Below are 23,503 nucleotides of genomic sequence, written 5' to 3' on the forward strand. Positions count from 1 at the left end.
TGGAATAGAGGATTTTCAAGCATTCTTGATGGAAAAAAAACAGAGTTGAATGGAAAATTTGATATTTAGATACAAGAAGCAAGAGAAGCATGAGAAAGTAAACAGGGAAAGAAATCATAAGGAACTTATCAAAGTTGAACTATTTATATTCCTACATGGAAAAACGATAATTGTAACTGATGAAACTTTTCTCAGTATGAAAATAGTTGAAGGGAATAGAAATATATATATATATATATATATATATAATGTCTATATTGGAGGGTATATGGGCATATGAATACATATGTGAATGTGTGTATATATGTTTACAGGTATACATAGATAGAGGGCACAGGACCAATTTAATAGAAAGGAATGATACTTAAAAGGTGAAATTAAGAGGTGAGAAAGGAATATAATGAGAGGAGCCCCCATCTCATATAGAAGAGGCAAGGGAAAAATGGTTACAATGGAGGGGAAGAATAGGAAGGCAAAAGGGAATGGGTCAACCTTATTCTCATTGAATTTGGCGTGGGGAGGGAATGAAATACACACTAAATAGGTATCTCACCCTACAGGAGAGTAGGGGGGAAGGGGATGAGAGGGGGAATGATGGAAGGGAGGGCAGGCTTGGGGGGAGGGAAGTTGGAAGCACCAATGAAAAGGGACGAGATCAAAGTAGAGAATAGAACAAGTGGGAGGTGCGATAGGAGGGAGGGAAATAGAGTCAGTCTTTTACAATATATCTACTATGGTAATGTTTTGCATTAGCTACACATGTACAACCTATGCTGAACTGCTTATCTTCTCAGTAAGGGTGAGTGACAAGGGAGGAAGGGAATGTCTGGAATTCAAAGTTTTAAAATAAAATGTTTAAATATATATATATATATATATATATATATATACATATGTACTGTTATTAGTAATATTTTACATGTAATTGGGAAGTAAGATATACAGGCACTGGGGCATAGAGATCCACCATGCCCTACTGAAAAAGTCGAAGGGGGTGTGGGAGGAGATATGGGAGAGAGCAGATTGGAGGAGGGAATATCCTGTGGGACTGCTATTCTGGGGCAGTGGGTAGGGGAAAAACGGGGAGAAAATTTGTAACTCAAAATCTGGTGGAAATGAATGATGTAAATCAGAAGTTAATAAAGCATTTGAAAAAATTTTTTAAAAAGAAATTTAAAAAAATAGCTTGCTAGAGTGGAAAGAGGGATAAGCTGGACATCAGAAGGCCTTGGTTCAGACCCCAGTTTCTACCACTTATTACTGATGTTACATCAAACAAGTCACCTTTCATCTCTAAACCTCAGTTTTATCATCTATAAAATCAAGCAGTTGTACTAAATGGCTTCTAAGGCCCCTGGTAGTTCTAAAATTTTGGAGGTTAACTTAGCTATCTTGAATAGAAAAGCAAAGCAAATGAAGAATGTGTATCGCCCTGATGGTAGCATGTAGTTAATTGAATGATCAGTCCACTGGGATAGTTCATCAGTTAATGGATATTAGACAGCTGCTTCATATGGGGACAGTGTGCAGGATGGATTGTATTTGGGGAAATACATGATATCCTGATACTGATGCAAAAACCCATCTTCTTAAGTCCAGCACTGGGCCAACAGTGAATCAGCAAACATTTATTAAGCACCTACTTTGTGCCAGGCATTGTGCTAAGCACTATGGATACAAAAAGAGACAAAAGATGGTCCCTGCCCTCAAGAAGCTCCCAATCTAATGGGGAGCAAGCAAATAACTATGTACAAGCAAGCTGTATACAGGATAAATAGGAAAAAACTAAAAGTGGGAAGGCACTAGAATTAGATGAGGTTGGGGACGGCTTCCTGTAGAAGATGGGATTTTAGCTGGAACTTGAAGGAAGCCAGGAGGGGAGAAATGAGGAGGAAGAGCATTCAAGGCCTGGGGGACACCAGGAGACCAGGGTATATCATGATCTTAGAATAAAAATGGCAAGTGGCCAGAAGTGTCATGGGAAGATGCATGGACGCTACACAGGGTGGTTTTGACTTAGGCAGTAGAGAAGAGGGGGCTGGCTAGGCATTGCGCCTCAGTTCTGCATTGTATTCCACAGGGATGGGAAATGCCTCGTGAAAAATCACTGAGGTTCTTTATCATAAATTTACAGAAAGACACTGACAAGAACCTCACTGGCTCAGAAAGGTTGTGATCTTTATCTGTGAAGGGAGAACACACAGAGAAGATTGTGTCAACTTCGTGGGGGAAACAATAGGAATAAACCCCCTCCCCACCCTCCCACCCCCAATCACAGAAACCTGTTGGTAGCTTGATGGCTCAGCAGGTCTAGAGTCAATATGCAGCTGATGTGAGTAGCAGTGCACAGGTCCTTACAGTCTTACCCCAGCCTACATCAGGATAGACCAGACAGATACAGGGTCATATCTGTGGGGGGTTGGAGAGTAGAGGGATATATATATAGTGTAGGCACTACATTTGGGGAGATTAGGGAAGCCCTCATGTATAAGATGCTATTAGAGCTGAACCTCAAAAGGAAATAAAGATTATAAAAGCTGGAGGTGAGAAAGCAAAGTATGGCAAACATGAGGACCAGCCAAGGTAAATGCATGGGGATGGGAGATGAAATGTTTTGTATGAGCAACAGTAAGTGGAACAGAAGACTGGCTGTAGTGGATATGAAAGGGAGTAATGCCTAGGAAGACTGGAGAGGTACAGGAGGAGGGACCGTCAGTCCAGGTTGTGAAAGGCTTTCACAAACAAAGGACTTAAAATCACATCCTTCAAATTCAAGCTTCCCGTAGCAGCTATCATTTGGAAACTTTCCATTTTAACAATTTTGGCCAATAATGCTTGGCCCAGTTGTTTCTATTGTTGGAATGTAAATTTCACCCAAATTTTACCTCCCTGGGACAGAACCCTAATCATCCCACTGTAGTTCTGGCCCTAGCATCTTATCTGCTTTCCAAACTATGAACTTGATGAAGGCAGGAACTGTCTTAAATAAACTGAATTTCTCTGTATGCTTCATACAAAGTTTAGCTTCTTATGAGTACTTTGCAGAATGAATGCAAGACCTCCAGTGAAAAGAAAACCTGGTCTCTCCCAAAGTTCCCGTCGGGCACAACTTTTGTTGTCAGATAACAAAATCCTTCTTCACATTTCTATTGTACTTTTAGACTTACTGCACATTTCCCTAATAATACCTTGTGTCTTAGTAAATACTAGGATTTAGTTTGGCTGATTAAGAAACTGAGGCTGGGAGTTTAAGTGACTTGCCTAGAGCTGCACAGCACTAACTTCAGGATATGAATTTGCACCCACATCTACAAGTCCAGTGATGAGTTCCTACATCTTTCTTAATTGTAACCACTGGTTATCAGTAAAATTCAAAACCCGTCCAGTTCAAGCAAGGCAGCTGTTGATGTGGCCAAGTCACCTTCTCAGAAGGGGAATGTGCACTTCCTGGCCCTGACCTGTACGTTTTTTTTTTCCTCTTCCTCTTCTGGGGCCTCCAGACCATTATTAGCCACTTTTTTTTTTTTAACAATTTAGGCTTTTTTTTTTTTAAATTTGGTGACAAAACTGCTATTTAACCTTGTTACAAGAATGTGGCAGCAGGCTAGTCCAGGCAAGTTACCATGGGCACTTGGTAACTAACATTCTTAATAAGCTTGCTTCAACCTGCAGCAAATTAAAGCTTTGTGACTTTCTAGCACATAAGTGATTAAAAAAAAATGCCCCACTTGAATTATGGAGGAAAAAAAATAGAATCTTTCTAAGCCTTGGGATGCAGTGAGATTTCAGGCTTTTGCAGTCACTGAGTGTAGTAGGATCCTGGCTTCCGAGCCAATGGGGATATCCCTTTAGAGGTATCCAGCTCGCTTCTCAGTGAGCCTGGAACCAGATAAAAATGTAATTGGGAAAGAGTTAACATTTAAAACTGCAGCAGAACATAGATGGTGTCAGCATGTGATAGTCAGGGATCCTTGAATTCTATTCAGTCCCTTTACCCTTCTGAGCTTTCTTTATACCGCTGCTCTGATCCACACCTTCCCCCTGTGCCCTTAACAGAGAGAAACTGAGACTGGAGAGAGGAAGGAACTTCTCAAGACAAGCCTATTAGACATTTCCAAGAGATTAAGCCATTAATGTTTTTTCACTCATTACTGGAACAGCCATATAGCCACATGATTATGGTTCTTTAGAATTGGAAAGACCCCTTAAGAACTTCTAGATTCTAGTAGAATGTAAGCCCCTTTGAGGGCTTAAAATGGTTTACCCTTGTGTCTGGCACATAGTAGGTGCTTCATACCTGCATGGTTGGTCCAGTTCAGTTCCCTCACCTTACAGAAAAAAGGCAACAGAACAAAGAGCCACAGCTGCCTCTTGTCTTGCTGGGACTTGAACCCAGGTCTTTATGTCCACGGCTCTTTCTGCTACCTCATGCAGATCTTTGGCTTTCTATCTTTAAAAGGTGACTGTGGGGCACTGAAGTGCTAGGCTTCCTCTCCCACGGTTTGTTGGAATTGAAGAGAAAAGATCTCACAAAACTCATAGCTATGCTCAGTAGTATTTGAGGCTGGAAGAGTCCTTTGTCCATTCTTCTTGAGAGATGAGGAAACTAAGGCCCAAAGAAAATTCATGACTTTTCCAAGGCTGCCCAAGAAAAGGAGGTAGCCTAGATGAGGTTTGAACCAAAGCTTGCTAACTCAAATGTACTTTACGAGTCTGTTGCACAGATTCTTAGAGGTGACCCAGCAAAAGCAAGCTGTGGTTGAGCTGATTTCAGCTGAACCATCTGCCTCCTGGTTTTTGCAGCTGGTCCTGGGTGCTGCTGGATGTTATTCCCAGAGCTGGGTAGATCGCTATTAATAACACTAATGCTGAACCAAAGCTGTTTCGTCAAGATGAGGTACTAGCAGGGTTAGAGATGTTGTAGCACCCAGGAGGCAACAGTGTTTTACAATCACAGGAGCCCAGAAGAGCTTCTTAGATTGCCTGTCTCAACTGCTTTGCAAACCTGAAAACCCTCTATGAGTGTAAGCTTTTGGTAGCAACTGCATTTGGTTGAGTCCTCCCAGGGAAATGTAGATACTTCTAGATCTTTCTCCTCTCTTCCCTCTCCCTTGCACACCCCTTCCCTCTCCTTTCCTGTCTTCTCTATCTTTTCTCTTCTCCCTTCACCTCCCCTCCCGTCCTATCTTTGTCTCCTTGTCTCTTCCTCTCCCCACCCCTTTTTAAGAATTCAGAAAGTAAACTTTAAGGACTTGTTGGGGATATGTATGAGGACCCTCATTTTCAGTTGAATTCGGCAACATTTCTTAAGCACTTAGTGTATGTATACACGGGGTCAGGAAGGCATTCACCTGGTAATTAGGGGGCAATGAGAGGTGGTACTGAGAAAATATTGTTGTTGAGTCCATTTGGGGTTTTCTTGGCAAAATTACTGAAATGGTTTGCTATTTCCTTGAGAGACCCACAAATGCTGATTTGATCAATACCTGTGTGAAAGAAAAGTACAAGCAAAGCACCACCCCCACCCACTCCCTGATTGAGGAAGGAGAGCTTGGTTTCTGCTGGGATTATCTGGGGAGGCTTCTGTGAGGAAGGGGTGCTGTGATTGGACTTCCCCTGAGCCCAGCCATCAGGAAAAACGGGTTGAGGGGAGGAGGTGGGCAGTATACATTGACTGGAATTTAGGGCACATAGTGAGGATTAGACAAGAAAGATGGTGAAGTTTAGTCTGATAAATCTTGAAACTTGAAAGGACTGTTTGATATTGTTTGAAGAAAGCAACTTTTATAAGCCCCTGGAGAGCCAAGCTTCAGAAATAACATCATGTTTTATTCATGATTAGCAGCCATAGACACCCAGCTTGTAGCAGCACAGGATACATGCGTTGCCATCTGCACATTGTCCAAATATTATGTTTTGATTTGTTTTTTAAGTAAAGCAAATACTGTATATGCTGTTGTAAATTATGCAAAGAGAAATTCCCTGGGAAAAGGTTTGGAAACCCCAGAATAAGGGCCTGGGACCACTCTTGTCCTCAAGTCATTCCTGACCCTATTAGTGGGAAACTCCACTGAGCACATAGGGAGCACATGCACAAACAGGTACAGCTATCAAATCAACACTACTGTTGTTCTCTCCTCCCCACCCCCCATTCAGCCTTAGAACATAAACTCCTCGAGGGCATGGATTATCTCATTTTCCCTTTGCATCCCCATTGCTTCTGGTGCTGGGTCTGTGGCTAGCACTAAAGAATGCTTTTTCTTTCTTTCTTTCATGCCTTCATTTTTTTATGTTATTTGGTGCTTGTAGTCTTACTACTTTCTGATTCTTTTCTCAAAGAAAGTGCTCACATATAGGGGGTTCCAGGCATGGTGGTCTGCAAGTCTTTAACTCCTCTCATTTATTCCTGACCCTTGTGCTCTACTGAGTTTCTTGCCATTCTCGTCTGTTTTCACCCTTGTTTTGCAGTCCCCATGTATATCTCTGTCGACTTAATTTAGGTCTTAGCAAGATCTTCATAGGCTTTCTCCATACCTATATTTACTGCAACTAATATCGACGTATTAGCTGCAGCTATTTTCATGGTGATCTTTTTAAAGGTACTTACCATGACTTCTTCAGTACAAAAAAAAAATGACCCCATGAAATGATATTTCCTGTTGCATTTGAACACCCCAAATTTCTTTATTTGCCTCACCAAGGAGTACCCATGAATATTCTTTCTTTTAATTCCACCTTCCTTTTTAAAAAATTATATCTTAAAACTAGGCAGAGACCCATTAGTGATAGGAGAATCATTCCTGCATCAATTGTGTATAGTGAAATATTGACTTGTTAGAGGAAAATAAAAATTAATATAAAACTAGAAGAATGAAAAAAATATGGTATGAGACTGAAACAACTCAATCCTGAATTATTCAGAGAAGTAATTGATAAAGAAAATTGGGTGATGGATGGTAGAAAGTACTCAGATATACTAAGTACTAAGAAAATACTAAGAATAATTATTTCATACAAAAGTTTAACTAATGTAAATCACTTGCTATGATAGGGAGACCATGAAGGACTAAAAATGTATCAACCTGCAAAGATGGGACTTAATTGCTATGTGGAAAGTTACAGCAGCCAAAGGCAATGGCCGGGCAGTCATCAGTCATTGATTAAGAACCTACAATGTGCCAGACACTGTGCTAAGCACTGAAGATACAAAGAAAGGCAGAAACCAGCTCCTGTTGGAAAGAGTCAGAGACTGAGAGGAAGAGCACTCCAGGCAGGGGGACAAAGAGAAGGCAGATGACAGGTTTTGTGTGAGACATAATGTGGCTGGATCTTGGAGTGTATAGAAGGATGTGCAGCATCAGGAGGAAGGGAGAATAAGAAGGAGCCAGGTTAGGGAGAACTTTAAATCCCCCAAAAGGAAGTGAGATTTGGTCTTGGGAGTTGCAGGGGCCTCTAAGCCATTAGTTTATTGAGCAGAGGGTATCATGATCAGACCCACACTTTCAGAAAGATCAGCTTGGCGTCACAGTGGAGAATGAATTGGTATTGAAGTGAGGAGAGACTTGAGGAAGAGAGAATAGTTTCATTAGGCAAGAGGTGATAAGCTGCTGGCTGGGTGAGTGAAGAGGAGATCTGTGCATGATATGGTAAATGTAAGATGCCCTTATCTCTGTCTCACAGTGTCTGACAGAGTAGACCTTTAACCATTGCTTGTTTATTGATATCACAAGACTTAGAGGGCTGAGTGAAAGGTATTGAAGATAATGCTGAGAGTTCAAACCTTAGTGACCAGAAGGATGGTGGTGTCCTCAGTAGTAATAAAGAAGTTCAGAAGTGGAGTGGAGGAGGGAGGGGAGGGATCAGGAAGAGATAATCCATTCTGTTGTGGGCATTGCTTTTGAGGTACTTGTGGGACATCCAATTCAGATGTCCAACCAGCAGTTGGTTATGTGGGACTGAAGAGAAACTGGAGCTGGGAGATAATGAGATCACCCAGGGAGAAAGGAATCAGGGTGAGACCATTGGGGATCAGGAACAGGTATTAGGCATGACATAAGTGGTAATCCAGTAGAAGAGATTGAGGAAGGAGAAGCAAGAGAGAGCAAAGTTACCAAGACTCATAGAGAAGTGTCCAGGAGGGGTAGGTCTGGTAAGCTAGGTGGACCAAAGAGGTGCAGAGAGGTCATGAGAGATGAGGATCAAGAAGAGAACATTAGATTAGTCAACCAGTAAAGCACTGGTTAACTTCGGAGATAGTTTAAGTGAAATGATAAAGTCAGAAGCCAGATTGCAACAGATTTAGAAGAGAGTGAAAGGAGAGAAAGGTGGAGGCAACAATTATAGATGGCTTTCAAGGAGTTTAGCTAAGAAGGAAAGGAGAAATGCAGGAAACCAGCTGGTGGGCATAGTAGCATCTAGCAAAGGGCAGACATGCACATATCTGTAGGCATTATGGAAGTGTCTAGAAGGTAGGCAGAGATTGAAGATTTATGAGAGTAGGGACATTAGTGGGAGCAATCTGCTGGCTTTTCTACCTAGAAAAGGCAGAAATGTTTCAGCAAAGGAAAATCAGGTAGATTAGAGTAGGTATGTCTAGAGGTGATCCGTGCTGGAAGTGACACAGTATTGGGGTTTCACAAAGTGTCTAAAGAAACAGGTGAGAGAAAAGATATAAAAAAGGATCCTGGATCTTATTCTGAGAACTTTCCCATCTATATAAAATTCTCATAATTATTGGCACACACCATGAGATTATCCTTAATGAGAGTCTTAACAGGAAACAAAAAGGCTTTTGCAACTGATATCCCAAAGTGAACCACACCTTTACTATTACAGTAATGAAATGAAAGATAGATGATGAGATCCCACTGGGCTTGGGTTTTTTTTATTATTATTATTTTGTAAATAGCATTTGATTTGGTAAAACAAACATCACCTTAAAACCTCTCTTTCAACAACATATCACCCATCCAAATGTCTAAATCATTCAGGATTCCTTGAAAGATATAACACAATGAATGAATGAATGAAGCATTAGGATGCTTCGTAAGGAAAGCACTGTGCTAAGCTCTGGGGATACAAATAGGGAAGCAAGACAGAGAACCTTATTTAGTGACTTAGATATGAGATGAGACAAAAAGCTGAGATGTGTCTTCTTGCCCCTGTGATGGAAGGAAGACTTTCAGCACAAAGTCTAAGTTGAAGAGGAATTAGTCCTACAAAGGTCTGTGAATGACTAACCCTGGGTGTCCCCCAAGGCTTTGTCTTGGACCCTCTCTTCTTTTCCCTTCATACTACCTTCCCTTGGTGATCTCATCAGCTCCCATAGGTTTGATTATCTCTATGCAAATGATTTTCAGATCATTCTTCCCAGGCTAATCTTTTTCCTGGACTCCAGTATTACATCACCAAGTATCTTTTGGATGTCTTAAACTAAACATAACACACTCAACATGTTCAGACCAAAACTCATTCTCTTTACCCCTAAACCCTCTTATGAACTTCTCTTTGAATGGGCACCACCAACTCTCTTGTCAACCAGATTTGAAACCTCAGTGTTACTCTTAGCTCTTCACTTGCATTCATCCATATATCCAACCTGTTGCCAAGCCTTGTCATTTCTGCCCTTATGACATCTCTTATATACGTTCCCTTCTCTCCACCTATGTAGCTGCCACCCTGGTCCACACTTTGCACCTGGGTTTTTAGCAAGAGCTTTCTGATTGGTGTCTGCCTCAAGTATTTCCCCACTCTAATCTGTGCTGTACTGCTCTGCCAAAGTTATTTTCCTCAAGTGCCTGTTTGACCGTGTCATCGCCTCTCCTTAATAGCTGCCAGTGATATCCTGTTGCCTCCAAGATCAAATGTCACATATTCTTTTTGTCCCAGCCATACCTATTCTCATCTTTCTAGTTCTCTTACACTTTGTTCCCTTACTCTACAATGTACTCTACAATCCCGTGACTCTAGGCACCTCGTGGGCCTGTGTGTGACTGTCCATCGTCAGTCTCCATGCCTTTTTATTAGCCATGCCCCTGTGGCTGAAGTATTCTGCCTCCTCACCTCTGCATTCTTGCTTTCCTGACTTCCTTCAAGACTTAGCTCAAATCCAGCCTTCCACTGGAGGCTTTTCCCAGTCCCCTCACCTGTCTTTTCCCTGTACTATCAGAGAGTTAGAAATGAAGTGGATTGATCATTCATAAATAGCTAAATACATGAATGTAATGGAATATTATTGTACTATAAGAAATGACGAATATAGAGGAACATCAAGAAAACTACATGAACTGCAAAGTGAAGCAAGCATTACCAAGAAAATGATATACACAGCAACAACTACAATAGTTTAAATGGAAAGAACACACACATCAAATGAATGTTGCAAAATTATAAAGTACAGTCATGGCTCAAAAGAAGAGATATCAGGAAAACCTTTTGTCTTGTCTCACCCCTTTGCAGAGATAGGTGGTCCACAAGTGTTGTACCTTGTACACATTTTCAGAATTTTTTTGATGTATTGGTCAGCGATGCTGAATTTTTCTTTTTTTTAATCTTTAAAAAGTACTATTTGTTATGGCAATGACTTTTTGGGAGGGAAAGTAGAAGGATTCTGGAGAAAACTATGCCTTCTCCAGTGGATGAATTTTTGTCTGTATCTTTCCACAAATCCTGAATACAAGTCTAGCCAATGTGCTGAAAGCCTTTCTCTGGGTCACCTACAAAGAATAACCATAATTATTACTGTTCCTCTCCCCAGCCTCTTCTCAACTGCTAGTGTTCTTCCTCCCTTATCGCCTTGTATATAACTGCTTTGTATATATCTATATTGTTCTCTTTATATTATGTTGTATAGATTTCTTTATGTACTTGTCTCTACCGTTAGAATGTAAACTACTTGTGAGCAGGGATTGCTTAATTTATTATATTTCTATTCCTCACACCCAGCACAGGAATTGGCACATAGTAGGTCCTTAACTGCCTCTTGATAGGCTAATTGAATAATAAGAAGGATTGTGAGTTTAAAAAAATCTTATGATCATAGTATTTAAATTCCATGCCTGAAGCATTCTCCCCTCTTTATTTATCAAATCCCTGTCAATTCTATAAAGGCCAATTCACACACCACCCCTTCCAGAAAAACTTCCTTAATACACCCCTGGGAGTCCATAGTTACTTTTAAACCCTTGAATCAGGTAAAGTACTTTCACTCTGTACTTCTGTTACATTTTTGGTTACTTTTTCCTTCTATACCTTTATTTCATTGGTGTAGATTTATTTATTTTAATATTTTATTTTTTCCTAATTTTCCAAATTACATATAAAAACAATTTTTAACCTTTTTTTGTACAGTTTTGAGTTCTAAATTCTCTCCTGCCCTCCCTCCTGCTCCCCCTTTGAGAAGACAAGCAGTTTGATAAAGGTTATACATGTGCAGTCATGTGCAATGTATTTCCATCTTAGTAATGTTGTAAAAGAAAACACTGAAAAACAACAAGAAAAATAAAGCAAAAAACCCTGAAACCATTATGCTTTGATCTGCATTCAGATGCCATCAGTTCTTTCTTGGGAGGTGGATGGCATTCTTCTTCATCATAAGTCCTCTAGAATTGTCTTGGATCTTTGTATTGCTGAGAATAGCTATCATTCAGTGTCAATCACTGTACAGTGTTGCTGTTACTGTGTATGATGTTCTCCTGGTTCTGCTCACTTCACTCTGTATCAGTTCATGTAAATCTTTCCAGGTTTTTGTGAAAACATCCTGTTCATCATCATTTCTTTATTTATTTTTAGTTTGCAACATTTACTTTTTACAAGATTTTGAGTTCTAAAATTTCCCCCCTTTCTTCTCTTCTCCTCTCCTCTCCTCAAAACGGCATGCAGTCTAATGTAGGCTATACACGTACAATCATATTAAACATATTTCCACGTTAGTCATGTTGTAAAGAAGAACCAGAACCAAAGGAAAATCCATGAGAAAGAAAAAAAGAGAAAAATAGTCTGCTTTGGTTTGACTCTTTCTCAGGCTGTGGACGGCATTCTCCATCAGGAGTCTTTTGGAATCGTTCTTAGATCTTTGCATTACTGAGAAGAGCCAAGTCTATCAAAGCCGGTCATCGCACAGTGTTGCTGTTACTGTGTGTGATGTTCTCCTGGTTCTGCTCACTTCACTCTGTATCAGTTCATGAAAATCTTTCCAGGTTTTTCTGAAGTCTGTCTGCTCATCATTTCTTATAGAACAACAGTATTCCATTACATTCATATGACACAACTTGGTCAGCCATTCACCAGCTAATGGGCATCCCCTCAATTTTGAGTTATTTGCCCCCACAAAAAGAACTGCTATAAATATTTTTATACATATAGGTCCTTTTTTTTTCTTTTTCTTTCTTTTTTAAAATCTCCTTGGTATACAGACCTAGAAGTGATATTGCCAAGTCAAAAGGTATGCATGGTTTTCTAGCCCTTTGGACATACATAGTTCCAAATTGCTCTCCAGGATGGGTGTATCAGTTGACAGTGTCTCAGTTTTCCCACATCCCTTCCAACATTTATCATTTTCCTTTTCTGTCCTATTAGCCAATCTGATAGGTGTGTGATGGTACCTCAGAGTTGTTTTAATTTGCATTTATATAATCATTAGAGCATTTTTTCATGTGACTATAGATACCTTTGATTTCTTCATCTGAAAACTTCCTGTTCATATACTTTGACTATTTATCAAGGTGTAGGTAACTTTTGATGAGGAAATCCTTGCCAGCAGCATAGGGCAGTATCTTCCTGGCAACTGAGGGTCCTAGAGAATTTCCAGGGGGCACTGAGAGGGTATTTGGCTTGCCCAAGGTCACAGGGCCAAACATGTATTGAGGTAGGACTTGAACCCATATTTTCCTGAATCACCCCTCTGCTTACAAGACTGTGCTGCTTCTAGTGAACACATCACGTATTATTTTGGATTGTAATATGTTGTGTCTTATCCCTCTGAGTTCTGTGAGGGTAGTACTTTATCTAACATTGGACATACAATAGGTATTGAACCTACCAGCTGTTATTCAGGAAAGATTTGTTTCAATTCATATTTTCTAGGTCTCCCTCCCCTGCTCCCTCCCCCACCCCCCCAATTCCAGCATCACTTCTCACCTGGACGAGTGCAGTGATTTCCTAATTGTTTCCCTCCTCACATTTCTTTCCTTTCCAATTCATCCTCCCCACAAGCTGCCAAAGTACCAAAAGAATATTCCTGAACAGTAGGTCTAACCGTGTCACTTCCCTATACAAAAATTTCCAGTGCTCTCTCTCAAGTTTAGGATAAGAACTGCTTTGGAATTTGAGCCTCTTCACAGTCTGGCAACAGCCCAACTTCCCGGGCCTGCTGCCCTCCTTCATGTAGTCTATGTTCCAGGCAAAGTGTCTTCTTGCTGTTCTTCCCAGACCCATTGTATCCTCTCTCTCGGTGCTTCTCTGCTGGTTGGCTCACCTGTCTTATACACTCTCCTTCCTCATCTCTGCTTCTTTCAAGGCTCTGGCTCAGGGGCCTCCTTCCTTACCTCCCCCCCCCCCCCCCCTTAGCCATTATGCCCCTCCCCCCACACTTACTTTGTACATATGTTAAATCTGCTTTTTGTCCATGCTTTCCTTCTGATAGAATGTAAGTTCCATGCCTAATACAGTAAGTACCTGACACATAGTGGACAATAAGTTTTTGAATGAATTGATCAATATTCAACATAAACCAAGAAGATGTAGTGGGAGGAGCATTAATAAGGATGAGCAAGTCTCAGTGTTGCCCAGGCCAGGCTAAGCCTCTGTTTCCTCATCTCCAGAATGAAAGTCTTTATGCCTATCCTACCTCCCTCAAGGGATGCTTCCAGAGCTACCTAGATCATGCATGTGAGAGAGCCTTAATAAGCATAAAGCATTATTGAAATAGAAAATGATTTCTCTAAGCAAATGACAAGTCTTAAAAGTCTCCTCATTTCCTCCCTCTTTTAGTTACAATTATTAGCTGTTTTGCTGTTCAGTTTATAGCCAGTACCAGGGTTTGTTTGCCATTTCATTAATTTGGGGTTTAATCTTACCGTAACAATGAGACTATGACGCACCCAGCCTTCCCTTAGGAAGGTGTTAATGGATATTTTTGTTACTAGAGACCACAATCATACCAGCTACAGATTGTTGGGCCCCCAGGTGTACAGTTAGATTCAGGTGGGCGGTAGCACAACTTCTAAATTACCGTATTAGAAGCCAAATGTAAACAGTCATAGAACAGAGTGTCAGGGCCAAAAGGAACCTTGGAAAAGAGAGCATAGAATGACAGACTTGGGAGGGATCTGAAAAAACAGAAGTTAACTTTGTTGATGAGGAATCTGAGGTCCAGGGAACTAAGTCACTTTGTCCAGGATTACACCAGAAATTGGGGTGGAGCTAGAACCAAGGTTTTTCCTACCAGGCCACAGGAGCTCCCCTGAAGGCTTTGGAAAAAGCATGGAAATGCTTTTCTTCTTGTTTAGAACATTTTCCTTCAGGGGGCTTTCAGTTTCAGTGTTAAGAACCATAGCATCGAGGAATAAAAGACATATTTGACCCTCCATACTCTGTCCTTGTCAGGCTTCATCTGGAATGTTGGATTCAGTTCTAGGGACATCATTTTAGGAGGGACATTCACGAACTGGAAAGCATCCAGCAGGACAACCAAGATGATGAAAGATTTCACGTTCATGCCATATGAGAAATCACTTGAAGAAACTGGGAATGTGTAGTCAGAGAAAAAAAGACAGGGGGAACATGATAGCTGTGTTCAAGTTTAGAAATGCTGTTATTTGGTGGAGGGATTAGTCCTGTTCTGCTTGGCCCCAGAGGGTGGAACCAGGTGTCGCGGGTGAAAGTTGTAAAGAAGTTCATTTAAGCTTTCTGTGTGGAAAAAATTTCCCAAGAATTGGATCTGTCCCAAACTGGAATGGGCTGCCTCAGGAGATCATGAATTTCCTCTGATCGGAGGCAAAAGCTGAATGACCACTCAGCTAGACAGTCAACAAGCATTTATTAGGAGCTTAGGCTAAGTATTATTCTAAGCGCTAGAGATATATGAGTCCCTTCTCTCAAGTAGCTCACAGTCTATTGGGGGAGACAAAATGTAAACAACAGTATACAAATAAGATATATACATACATATCTCATCTGTATGCATATAACATATATATGATATGTTGGAGATAATCAGCAGAGGGAAGGCATAAGAATTAAGATGGATCAGGAAAGGTTTCCTGTAGAAGATAGGACTTTAGCTGAGACTCGAAGGAAGCTGGGGAAGACAGAAGGCAGAGATGAGGAAGGAAAATATAGGGGACATCCAGTGAAATGGAAGAGTCAAGAAGCACTGTGTGAGGAATAGCCAGCAGGCCAGTGTCACTGGATCATAGGGGACACGGAGGGGACTAAAGTGTTAGAAGACAGGAAGGATCGGAGGGGCCCAGGTTATGAAGGTCTCTGAAGGCTAAACAGGATTTTATAGCTGATCCTATAGGGGCAGCTGAGGGCTGAAGTAGACAGAGCACCGGGCTTGGAATCAGGAAGACTCATCTTCACGAGTTCAAATCCGGCCTCAGACACTTACTAGCAAATCACTTCACCCTGTTTGCTTTAGTTTTCTCATCTGTACAGTGAGCCGCAGTGGCCACCGCAGTGGCAAACCACACCCAGTATCTTTGCCAACGAAACCTCACATAGGCCATGAAGAGCGGGACCCTGCTAAGACGATTTGGCAGCTCCAGCCCGAGTGCTCCTGTGGTTTGAGGAACAGGGGAGTGATGTGATGGGGTCTGTTTTAGGAAGATCAGTCTGACAGCCAAGCAGAGGACGGGCTGCAGGTGGGCGTCGGCAGCTGCTAGGGTTTTTGTTCTCAAGCCTTTTCTGGTTTTAACATTCTTTTTTCCCCCAGCTCTGACTAAAAACAAAATCACACCGTCCCTGCCTTTAGCGCTTCCAGCCTAATGGAAGAATAGAGTGTGGTATATTCCCAATTTAGTATATCTAACTCAGGGAAGAATGTGGTAAAGACAGATGAGAGGGCCAGATCAAGGGCCAAGAGCCGCGTGAACAGGGATTGCTTTCTTGTGGGTTTGTGGGTAGAGTGAGAAGAGCACCAGGAGCGTGAAGCAGAGGACATGTGAGTTTGCCTTTGAAAGGAGGAACCTGGACAGAAATAGGAGATGGAGTGGAAGCTGCGAGGGGCCAGCATCACAGCATAGTGAGAGCATCCTGGATAGGCAGGTCAGAGTCAAACTGGAGAGGCATCTGAATGCCAGGGTCAGCATTCAAACTTAACTGGAGAAGAGAAATGAAGACAGATGTAACCGCATGATCATCAGAGGACTTTTGAACAGTGGTGGAGAATATGTAGTTGGAAACACTCTATCTCAGAGGCAAAAAGACCCAGCTCAAAAGTTATTATTATAGTATAGGTGGGAAGACAACAAGGCCTAAGGAAGGTATTGACAGCATGGACCTGAGAGATATTTTTTCTTTAGTTAATTTAAACATATTATATGACTAATATGTGTCCTGCTTCCAGTGTCTCTGTGAATAACTCGTGGTTCTGCCCCTAACACAGATACCAGTGTGGGGTTTGAAACCAGGGCCCCTGGCTCCGAGTCTAGTGTTGTTTTCACTGCATCTTGTTGCCTTTATGAGACAATGAATGAAGAATGTCTGAAGCGTTATAAAAGGTGACGGAGTTGTCGTGGTATAAGAATTTAGTGGTATAAGAGAAGCAAGAAGTGGTTTTGAGAGTTTAAGAGCCGTTTCCGATTCTTCCTGGCTGTCTAACTGAGCAAATCATTTTACCTCTGAGCCTTAACGCCCTTATCTTTAAAGTGGAGATAATAATCTTTGGACTGCCTACTTCATATGGTTATTATTTGAAAGTTCTTTTTTTAAGCCTCAAAGTTGACTGTCAGTATGTTATTTTTGTAATTATTGTGTAATCTTATAGAGATGGAGATATAATAGAGATACATTGTGCTGTAGTGGTTAAAGAAATTGAATGAGAAACACCAACGTTTAAGGCCCATCTCTGATACACCAGCTAAGTGTCCCAGGCAGCGTTTAAATTGTAGTCTCGAAGGAAGGGAGGAAGGAAGACAAGAAGACTTATTATGTGCCCTGTTAAATACTTACATGCAAATAGAGAAAGCTAGACAGGTCCAGTCCCCAAGGATTTTGCAGTCTAAAAAGGGAAGTTTTGGCCCGGGGAGGTATGATTTGGCCTGGAAGTTCTCAGAGTGGTGAGTGGAGCCATAGGGAAATTCCCTGGCAAGTCCTTTCCAAGTATGATAGTGTTCATTTAACTCTTGTTCCAATATTTAGAAGTGGAAGAGGGTGTTCTGTGGGCATGAAGGTGACTAGAGAGCAGCAGACCCTGTTGGGGGATCTTGTTCTGTCTGGTTATAAAGAATTCTGACCATTGAGGAATGATCAGACTCCTAGTGGGAGATGAAGAGGTGCAGCATTAAGTGAACCAGTCAGTTAATTGGAAAATTACCAAGCCTTTGCTAACCTTCCCTGCTAGCTTCCTCTCCACCCTGCCCTTTCACTTTCCTTTTATGTGTTGACTTTAGCGTTAGAATATAAGCTTCTCAGGGGTAAGGAGTGACCTGCATTCCGTGGATTTTTCTTACCCAGCAGTCCCTACACCATTAAAATCATAGGTCTGGACAAAATAAGCGTAGCACCGACAGAACCTTTAGACCTGTTACTTGGTTTCTTATAAGCCCAGTCTAATTACTCTTCATTCTTAGGACATGCCTCTTGGTGAAGTTTTAAAATCAAAATGAAGTCCAAAAAGCTGGATTCAAAACTCAGTTGTGTCATTTGCTGCCTTAGTGAATTGATGCAAGTGTCTTCGCCTCTGAGAATCTTTCTCCTTCTCTGTAAAATAGAGATAGTGATTCTGTGAGGAGAGCGGGTCTGTCCTGTGAGGCTTCCTCATTCCTGGTGAAGCCATTTCAATATCCCATTGTGTTCTTGGACAGATAGAACAAGACCCAATAGAAAGCGCTTGGTCAGAAGACTGATGTTTAGAGCCATGGTTTTATATTAGTAGCTGTGTGACCCTCAGCATATTGGTTTCCTGTCTGGGCCTTAGTTTCTTGACCTGTACAATGACTTCTTGGGTACCTTCCCCATAGAAGTCCCTTGATTATGTGTCCTGCCCAAGTGACCTGGACACATTTCCTAAGATAATAGTGGGAGTTGTCTGAAAGATGCCTGCTCTCCTGGACACCACTCACCAATGGCTGTTTCTATTTGCAGATGTGCCTCGTGGCAGCTGGGCTCACCTACCCTTGTCACCAGCTCACAGTGGGGAGAAGGTCTTCACCAGCACAAGCCCGGGAAGAGTCAGAAGAGGTAAGGCCACCCTCTTGGACACCCTAGGAAGTAGGGTACTGGCAAGATGTAGCCTCCCAGCATGGAGGTCAGTGTATAGCTGAGACTGTAGTTTTCCTTCTCCACTTCCGAATATGGTGCTGAAAGAATGCTTGGCCTGGTTTCATTAAGTGCTCACAGCTATGTCACTGTTATTTATTTCTTTGTCATTGAAACAAGAAAGGCTGGTCACATAGCAGGGGAGAGATATGCCAGTTGGCCAGCCCTGGGGCCCTCTAGTATCCTCAGGATGACAGGAGAAAGGAAAAAGAGGGCCCCCTGTGAGGGGCAGACTTCTTATAAACCTGAGTTTGAGGGCTTGAGTCATACAGTACATTGAGATAACAGCCCCATTTGTGTATTTAGGTACAACTGATTAAACAAATAAATAATGCTTAGTAGCAAGAGTGCTAGATCTGACTCTGGCATGTAAATCCTGCCCCTGCTGCTTGTGTCACCTGTGGGACCAGGTCCCTTCTGCTCTTTGGACCTCAGTTTTCTTATTGACAAAATGGAGTTAAGGGAAGGATTCCAAAAGAGGGCCCATTCTCATTGTGATTTAAAGTTCTTGGTTTGATCACTAACCTTCTTTTTGTGTTCTTTGTATCTGGAAGGGATCATGTTTGCTGATACTAGTTAAATTCATAACAAAAAAGAATATTTTTTTTCAAATACACAAGAGGCTGCTCTGTAAGGGAAGTGAAAGTTTTTCTCCCACCACCCTTTTATTGTTTTCTTGACCCTTTTAGCACAGTTTTCCAGCACATATGCTTTTGTTCCAAGGAATCCAAGTATTTCCTGCTGTTTTTCTCTCCTTTGCTGAATATAGCCCAAGGAGGTTAAGTGTCTCCTGGGTGCCTGGGTCCACTTATATTAAATAATCTAGCTAAAAAAGGCATCAATGTCTATTCAGAAATGTTTCTTGAAGAGTTTGCTGAAAGGGGACAGGAGCCTGGTTTCTCTCTAGGAACTTTCCTTCTCTGACCATCCCTTTTCAAGGTTTGTTGGATTGAACCTTCACCAGTGAGGATGCAATGATAGACAACATGAAGCATTCATTCATTCCTAACAGGTTGTATCTACTGGGTGCAGAACACTGGGCTGGCCACTGGGAATTCTTATAGGGATCAGCTACCTGCAGTTACAAACTAGAGAACTCTGTTCCAAGCGCATGCAACATCTGGCTACATGTGATGAGCCAGCAGGATGTATTGAGCCCCTCTCTGTGGACCAACTTTTATTGAAGGAGTGGGGTTGTATTAGATCATCTTCATCCAGTTTGATTTGGCTAGCATTTATTAAGTACATACTGTTATTACATTGTTAAGTGTGTGGCATAGGGATACAATACGGATCTTTGAGAGGTACAGAAGAGAATACTATGTGTTTATGAGCCTTTTCAGACTATAAGATCATGATGGGGTAAGGGGGGATGATACCAGGGTAAGATAGTGCTAGCTGCCTTGTAAGTACCCAGAAATATCCTTCAGGGAATGTTGTGTGGCATAGCTAGGTGGCACAGTAGATAGAGCACCTGGCCTGAAGACAAGACCTGAGTTTAAATCCGGCCTCAGACATTTACTGGCTTTGTGATCCTGGGCAAGTCACTTAACCCTGTTTGCCTCAGTTCCTCATCTGTAAAATGAATTGGAAAAGAAAATGACAAACTACTCTTAGTATCTTTGCCAAGAAAACCCCAAATGGGATCACAGAGAATCAGACATGACTGAAAAGATTGAACAACAAAGAATGTTGTTCACTCAACCAACAAGCTTTTATTAAGTGTCTACTCCCTGCCAGGCTCTCCATAAGACACTGGGGATTACTACCTAATTTTTCTGCTACTTAGATGTTAGATTATTTTCTACACCTCTTACAGAAGGTTGTTGGGAAAAGGGAAAGGACCTCTAAGTTAGTTTTTACACAGGCCTTGGATTCAGAATGTTTCAATCATAGAATCTTAGATTTAAAAGACAATTCATCTTTTCCATCCTACCACACAATGTAAGAATATTTGTTATTGCATCCTTGGCATTTAATCAAATAGTCAAATCACTGCCTGTCAGAAGAGCTCATGGAGGCAGCGCCAGGACAGTGGCATAATGGCAGGGACTCTCCCGAATTCCCCTCCAACCAACTTTAAAATAATGACTCAAAATGAATTCTCGGCAGAACCAATAAAAGGATAGGGTGAAACAGTTTTCCAGCACAGGACAACTTAGAAGGTTGGAGAGAAAGATCTTTCTTACTGTCATGAGAGTAAAGTGCAGGCTAGTGCAGGCCACACTTCAGCAAGCGAGCGGCAGGTCTTGGAGATGACCGTATCAGCTGCAGCTTCTGGAGCTCTCAGCCCACAGGAGTTTAGACAGCTGGTCAGAAGGAGAATAGAGAGGACCCTTTGCTGGCACTGGATGCAGGACTATGTTTCATTGCCCTTATATGGTTCCAGGTGTCAGTCTCAGGGTGAGGAGGAGCCCTACTAATAACACAGACTCTGGTAACAGTACCAGGGTGAAAAAAAAGTGCTTGTGGTCTCTCACAGACTAGTGCACAGGCCAAGAGAGCAGTGACCATAGCTCTCTTTAGATCATACCACCTTTGAAGAGCTGTACACTTGTAGACTCCCAGAACTAGCTCTGAAAACAGCAGCACAAACACCTGAAGCTTGGAAGAGTGCCTCCTCACCCTGGGAGCAAAACACAACTTTACCATAGTATAATATTCCAGAAGGCAAAGGAGCTAAGAATACAACCAATAATCACCTACCCAGCAAAACTGAGTATAATCCTTCAGGGGAAAAATGGATATTCCATGAACTAGAGGACTGTCAAACATTGATGATGAAAAGGCCAGGCCTGAATAGAAAATTTGACTTTCAAATATAATACTCAAGAGCAGCATAAAAAGGTAAGCAGGAAAGTGAATCCCTGGAATTTAATATGAGAGAGAGACAGAGACAGAGACAGAGACAGAGACAGAGAGAAACAAAAAAAAGATGGAGAGAGAAATGCACAATTATCTATTGTTACTGTGAATGTGAATGGAACAGAATGAAATCAACTCACCCATGAAACAGAGGCAGAGAGCAGAATGGATTAAAAACCAGAAATCTTATTGTAAGAATTTCATTTTTTACAAGAAACACGTGAAGCAGAGAGACACAGAGTAAAATAAAGGCAAATGGCTGGAGCAGAATCTAGTCTACTTCAGCTAAAGTAAGAAAAAAAGAAAAGCAGGGGTAGCAGTCATGATTTCAGATAAAGCAAAAATAAATCTAATTAAAAGAAATAAGCAGGAAAACTAAATTTTGCTAAAAGGGACCATAGATAATGAAATAATATTGCTACTGGGAACATAGGTGCCAAATTTTATAACATCCATATTCTTAAAGGAAAAGTTAAATGCGGTACAGAAGGAAATAGACAGTAAAACTATACTATCGGAGGACCTCAATTTTTCCCCTTTCAGAACTACATAAATCTAACCAAAAAGTTAACAAGAAAGAAATTAAGGAGATGAATAGAATTTTTCTTTTGGAGGCAGTTGGGGTGAAATGACTTGCCCAGGGTCACACAACTAGTAAGTATCAGGGTTTTTAACTTGGGTCCTCCTGACTCCAGGGCTGGTCCTTTATCCACTGTACCACCTTATTGCCCTAGATGAATAGAATTTTAGAAAACTTAGATATGACAGAGTTCTGGAGAAAACTGAATGGGAATGAAAAGGAATCTATCTTTTTCTCAGCAGTACATGATACCTACATAAAACAGTGGCCATATATTAGGTCATAAAACCTCTTAACCAAACGCATAAAGACAAAAATATTAGATACATCCTTTTCAGATCAAAAAGCAATAAAAATTACATTTAATAAAGGGCTATAGAAACAGATTAAAAATAACTGGAAACTAAATAATCTAATAATGCTAAAGAATTAGTGGATAAAACAACAAATCATAGAAACAATTAATAATTTCATCAAAGAGAATGACAATGAGACAGCATGCCAAAATTTATAAGATGCAGCCAAAGCAGTGCTTAGAGGAAATTTTATTTCTCTAAATGCTTACATCAACAAAATGGAGAAAGAACAGATCAACCAATTAGGTATGCAATTTTTTAAAAAAAGTAGAAAAAGAGCAAATTAACCCCTCTACCCATTTAAATACCAAATTGGAATCTTGATAATGAAAAGAGAAATTAATAAAATTGAAAGCAAGAAAGTCATTGTACTAATAAATAAAACTGAGTTTGGTTTTTTTGAAAAAAAAAACCTGATAAAATAGATTAAACCATTGATTAATTTTATTTGAAAAAAGAAAATCAAATTAACAGTATCAGAAATGAAAAGGGTGAATTCACCTCCAGTGAAGTTGAAATTAAAGCAATTATTAGGAGCTAATTTTGCCCAATTATGTGCCAATAAATCTAACAATCTAAGTAAAATGAATGCATAATAACAGTAATAATAATCACAATAAAAAATATAAATTACTCAGATTAACAGAGGATAGAATATTTAAATTGCCCTATCTTAGAAAGAGAAATTGAGCAAGCCATCAGTGAGTTCCCTAAGAAAAAATCCCCAGAACCAGATGATTTAATAAGTGAATTCTCCCAAATATTTAAAGAACAATTAATTCCAATACAATATAAATTGTTTGGGGGAAATAGTCAAAGGAATCCTACCAAATTCCTTTTATGACACAAGTAAGATGCTGATATCTAAACCAGAAAGAGCAAAAACAGGGAAAGAAAATTATAGAATAATTTCCTTTTAAGGGCGGCCAAGTAGCACAGTGAGTAAGAGCACCGGCCCCAGTGTCGGGATGACCTGGGATTGAATCCGGGCTCAGACACTTAGCACCCACCCAGAAACACCTGGCCGTGTAACCTTGAACAAGTTATTTAACCCCAATTGCTATGGGGTGGCCGGGTGGCTCAGCGAGTAAGAGCACTGGCCCCAGTGTTGGGATGACCTGGGGATCGAATCTGGGCTCAGATACTTAGCACCACACCCAGAAATAAATGGCTTTGTAACCTTGAGCAAGTTACTTAACCCCAATTGCTTTAAAGAAAAAAG

The 23,503-nt window shown here is 41.0% G+C and overlaps 1 protein-coding gene across 2 annotated transcripts in view; it reads left to right on the forward strand.

Moving 5' to 3' along the window:
• Positions 1-23,503, forward strand: part of LOC138164996 (FAS-associated factor 1) — a 419,323-nt gene that overhangs the window by 271,111 nt on the left and 124,709 nt on the right. For both annotated transcript variants that reach the window (XM_069093034.1, XM_069093033.1), the window contains exon 9: positions 18,307-18,402. In XM_069093034.1, the coding sequence (XP_068949135.1) occupies positions 18,307-18,402 (96 nt within the window). The remainder of the gene's footprint in view (positions 1-18,306; positions 18,403-23,503) is intronic.

Source organism: Petaurus breviceps, unplaced genomic scaffold (assembly GCF_028583685.1).
Source record: "Petaurus breviceps papuanus isolate PSGF00001 unplaced genomic scaffold, PetGlider_PUasm1.0 207, whole genome shotgun sequence".
NCBI lineage: Eukaryota > Metazoa > Chordata > Mammalia > Diprotodontia > Petauridae > Petaurus > Petaurus breviceps.